This window comes from Cupressus sempervirens, chromosome 8, assembly GCF_028749045.1.
Source record: "Cupressus sempervirens isolate cs-2001-9-10 chromosome 8, ASM2874904v1, whole genome shotgun sequence".
Lineage (NCBI taxonomy): Eukaryota > Viridiplantae > Streptophyta > Pinopsida > Cupressales > Cupressaceae > Cupressus > Cupressus sempervirens.
This window is the reverse complement of record NC_143125.1, coordinates 393,287,094-393,290,599: the sequence shown is the minus strand read 5'-3', so window position 1 is coordinate 393,290,599 and position 3,506 is coordinate 393,287,094. Positions and strand designations below refer to the sequence as shown.

The 3,506-nt window shown below is 39.9% G+C and overlaps 1 protein-coding gene across 1 annotated transcript; it reads right to left on the bottom strand.

The window, feature by feature from the left end:
• Nucleotides 1-232: 232 nt before the first annotated feature.
• On the bottom strand, nucleotides 233-3,300 carry LOC149542941 (glucan endo-1,3-beta-glucosidase 3-like). Its single transcript, XM_089797879.1, has 4 exons — nucleotides 2,866-3,300; nucleotides 1,210-2,478; nucleotides 823-850; nucleotides 233-688 (listed from the first exon to the last, which is right to left on the bottom strand). The coding sequence occupies exons 1-4, from the start codon at nucleotides 2,960-2,962 to the stop codon at nucleotides 562-564; spliced, it is 1,521 nt and encodes a 506-aa protein (XP_089654005.1). The 5' UTR covers nucleotides 2,963-3,300; the 3' UTR covers nucleotides 233-561.
• Between the last annotated feature and the right edge of the window lie 206 nt (nucleotides 3,301-3,506).

Here is a 3,506-nt window from a genome sequence, read left to right as displayed (position 1 = left end):
CTAACTTGCTCCCCTTTGCTAAGGTCATTGAAATGTGATCTATGAGCATCTCCACGACTACTTCTGAAAAACTTTACAAATACCCATATTTAGGGGTTGAAATGGCAGTGTGGCCACTGTTCTTGATATTAATGGTTGAAGAAATACTCTTTAGTATTAGTATTAATTTGAACAAGATTCTCTATCATTCCACTTGCCCCATCGCTTAAATTGCTCCATTTACTCTATCAGATTTGATAAATAGATCCCTTGAAAAAATCATCGTCATTGCTACAAGTAAATACAGATACAAAAATTATAGAAGTGTGCACTCATTACAGTTGCCTGTTATTGTTCAAAATAACAGGTTTTAGAATTCCTGGCCTGCTAAAAAATATTTGTGGGGTACTTGGGTAGGTAATAAATGAGTCCCATCATTAACGACAGGTACAATTAATAAATTACATACTAATATCAAAACCTACACTTCAATTAAATTGAAATAGTGATTATCTACCTTTAACACTTCGAATGAACTTCCAATGAGCCGGGCATTAACGAACTCCATTAGAAAATTGGTGCCTAGAAAAGAAAAAGTGAGAGGAAGAGGGGAAGGATGTAAAGCGCCCTGCTGTCAATGACTATCAAATCTCTCGATCTACTATCAGCAGAAGTGGTTCCATTGCCACTGCTGCCATTCCCATTCCCACTGCATTAAACATTACCATTTCAAAACAGAAAAAAGCTCTTCTAATAAAATGCTAATATGCAGAGTCTCAATTAAACTCAATGGGAATGTTAAATGCTTCATAATTAAAAAATATAATAAAAATCAACCCTCACCTTCCGGGAAAAAGACAGGAACCATGACCTGCAGACAAAAAGGATGAGGCATCAAGTCAGAATTTAAACTTTGAACATATACCAAGCAGCAAATCCTCCATATCAAATAAATCCAACCCACAAAACCGGGAGGACAAGTTATCAGTGCTAGTTTTGAGACATTAGACTGAAGAAGACATTTAATGCATCAGACTACTTTTGTTTCAATATGTTTAAAAAATTGTATTTTACAAAAGAACAAGTCATATTCATTTTAACTCAATTCGTTTGTTTCAATCCATACAAGATGCACATCTGAACACTAAATAATAACTAGCTTGACTTCTAAGCTGTGCCAAGGACTTCACTAGCAAATTGAAATAGTAGTGCAGGATCACTGGAACTTACTGGGATTCGTCGTTGTTAAAGTGGCAACACCCTTGAAATCACAAGAACCCATAGCCATTCCTGTCTTATGGTAATAGCTATTAAATGCATATGAGGCATGTGCTTGAACAGTGTCAGGGTTGAAACAATCTTCACCGCCTTGAATAGCTGTACAGTTTGCTTGGCCCGGTCCGCAAGCCCAATCTAAAGCAGCTTGTAGAAGCTTAGTATCAGCCCCAGGCTTTGCTACACAGTAACTCTTATTGGTATTATTATTACTAGTCAGGAAATCTCCTGCACCACTTACATGGAGCGCATAAACAGGGGTTCCGTTAGCGTTGAAGAGACCCCAATTCTGCTCCGAAAGAGGTCCCGATTTAATGTCTTCATTGTAGAGTTCATAAATATATGTGTTCACTGGTAGACCTGGGCGCTTAGGAGTTCCAGTGATATTGAATATATGCTTCACTAGATTGCTATTGTAAGTATCAGCATTGTCTATGGTGGCATCAGGCTCGCTGGCATCACCCTTTGAAGGCCATCCTGTCTCTGCCACTACCACTGAAATATTCGTGTAGTTCAGGTTAGACATGGAATAATATGCAGCATCCACCATTGCATCGAAAACGTTGGTGTAATGCAACAATGTATTAGGATCCACTGCTTCCTTTTCAGGAGTAAGCGGCTGGAACAAGGCATAATCCAATGGCACTTTGCCCTTGCCTTGCATATAAGTGTAATAAGGGTATAGATTCATCATAAGATAAGAATCCGTCTCCTGAAGAAATTCAAGCATAGACCCGATTAGATTATTAAAACTCTGATTAAAATATGCTTGGGAAGGAGGGAAGGCCTCTCTTATGATATCGAAAGAATGGGAGCTTGAAACTTTTACTTGTTCATCTAGATTTGCTGCAACCAATGCGGAATGCAAGAATTTCATAGCCGACACAAGAACTAGTGCGGCATTGGGTAATGAAGTAAGAATCTCATTACCCACAACAATCCCTGTGATTTTTGTGTCCGGAAGGTAACCGGCAACATTCTTATTAACCCAATTAGCTGCGCTGGAATTTGACTCGCCAAGGGCTAATACCTGATTATTGGGTACACTGATAATCACTTCAATGCTGGTGTTTGCCAGAGCTAAGAGCATACCTCTATCTGAATCGTACAGCCGAACATGTCGAATCTTTTTTATCTTCAGCAAAGAAACAACTTGATCAGGGGATGGCATGTTGGAGAGACTTGTGCCGACATTCAACCCTACAAAAGCGCCTGCCCCGTCCCCTGCATGATAAAGCCCCCCTTAGATGCCAATCATACTTTCCCAAAATTGAAAATCTTACAGAATTTAAGGAATAAAACACAGATCACTGTGCATAAACCCTTCGTCACCTATCTAAACGAAATTAGGGCACACATTGCAGAAAAAAACGATCGTAACTGTTGGCTGTAAATTATTGAACTGTGTAACGGTCAATTAGAGACCCTAAAAACTACGAAGGAAAGGACATACAAAATAATGGGTGTGTGTGCGAGCGTGTCCGGGAGAGAAAGGAATCCTAAATCTCCAGTTGCTATTAAATTTCCAAAGAAATCACTTGGAAATAAGTCAGAAACGCTGAGATCAAGAACATCAGAGATTGTAGATGAATGAAGGAGTAAAATCCATACCTCCATGAATGCCGAAGCCGGAGTAGGAGAGGAGCAGGAGGAGGACCCGAATGCAGTCTAACATCCTCTCTGCAAAAACCAATCTTTCACCCTGCATTACTCATTACCATACACATAGCTGTATCCCCCGAGTTCAGATTAGTTATAGGTGATGACAGCTGCAATGGGTTGAAGCAAAGGAAAAGATAGGAGGAGGGTAATGCGGTCTGACATGAAACCAGGACAAGCTAAGGCTTTCGACGGGAGGCATCTAGCGATGAACCAGTTCCTCCCGCTCATTTAAACCACTGTTGACCCACGAGCCCACAAATTTTGTTTCCACCATGTTCCAAAATCATTGTCCCCTCACTCTCTTCGGTTGCATTTCTTAAAGTCAAGACCACAGTTCTGTATGAAATTCTTTTGGCGGAGGTGGGTTCCTTTCTATTAGAAGCCGTCGCATTGATCCGAATGCTAAGCTATTTAAAGAAAACCCAAGGTGTAGAAACACATCGTTGGCCCAAGTTGGTAATAAAGGAAAAATTTGTGAGGCGGAAAAGCACATGGATGAAACAAAATGACAAATGGATGCAAAAATGGGATATCAACATCCAAGCTTGCCCGGATAACATTAAAGAAATAAAAAGTTTGTTAATGAAAAA

Bases quoted from the DNA above. Each gene is read 5' to 3' on its own strand.
- LOC149542941 (XM_089797879.1), bottom strand. From the start codon at position 2,962: ATGCAGGGTGAAAGATTGGTTTTTGCAGAGAGGATGTTAGACTGCATT. The intron at 2,479-2,865 runs GTATGGATTTTA...TTTATCATGCAG, and splicing joins CGGCTTCGGCATTCATGGAG to GGGACGGGGCAGGCGCTTTT. The intron at 851-1,209 runs GTAAGTTCCAGT...TTTTGTCTGCAG, and splicing joins TTTAACAACGACGAATCCCA to GTCATGGTTCCTGTCTTTTT.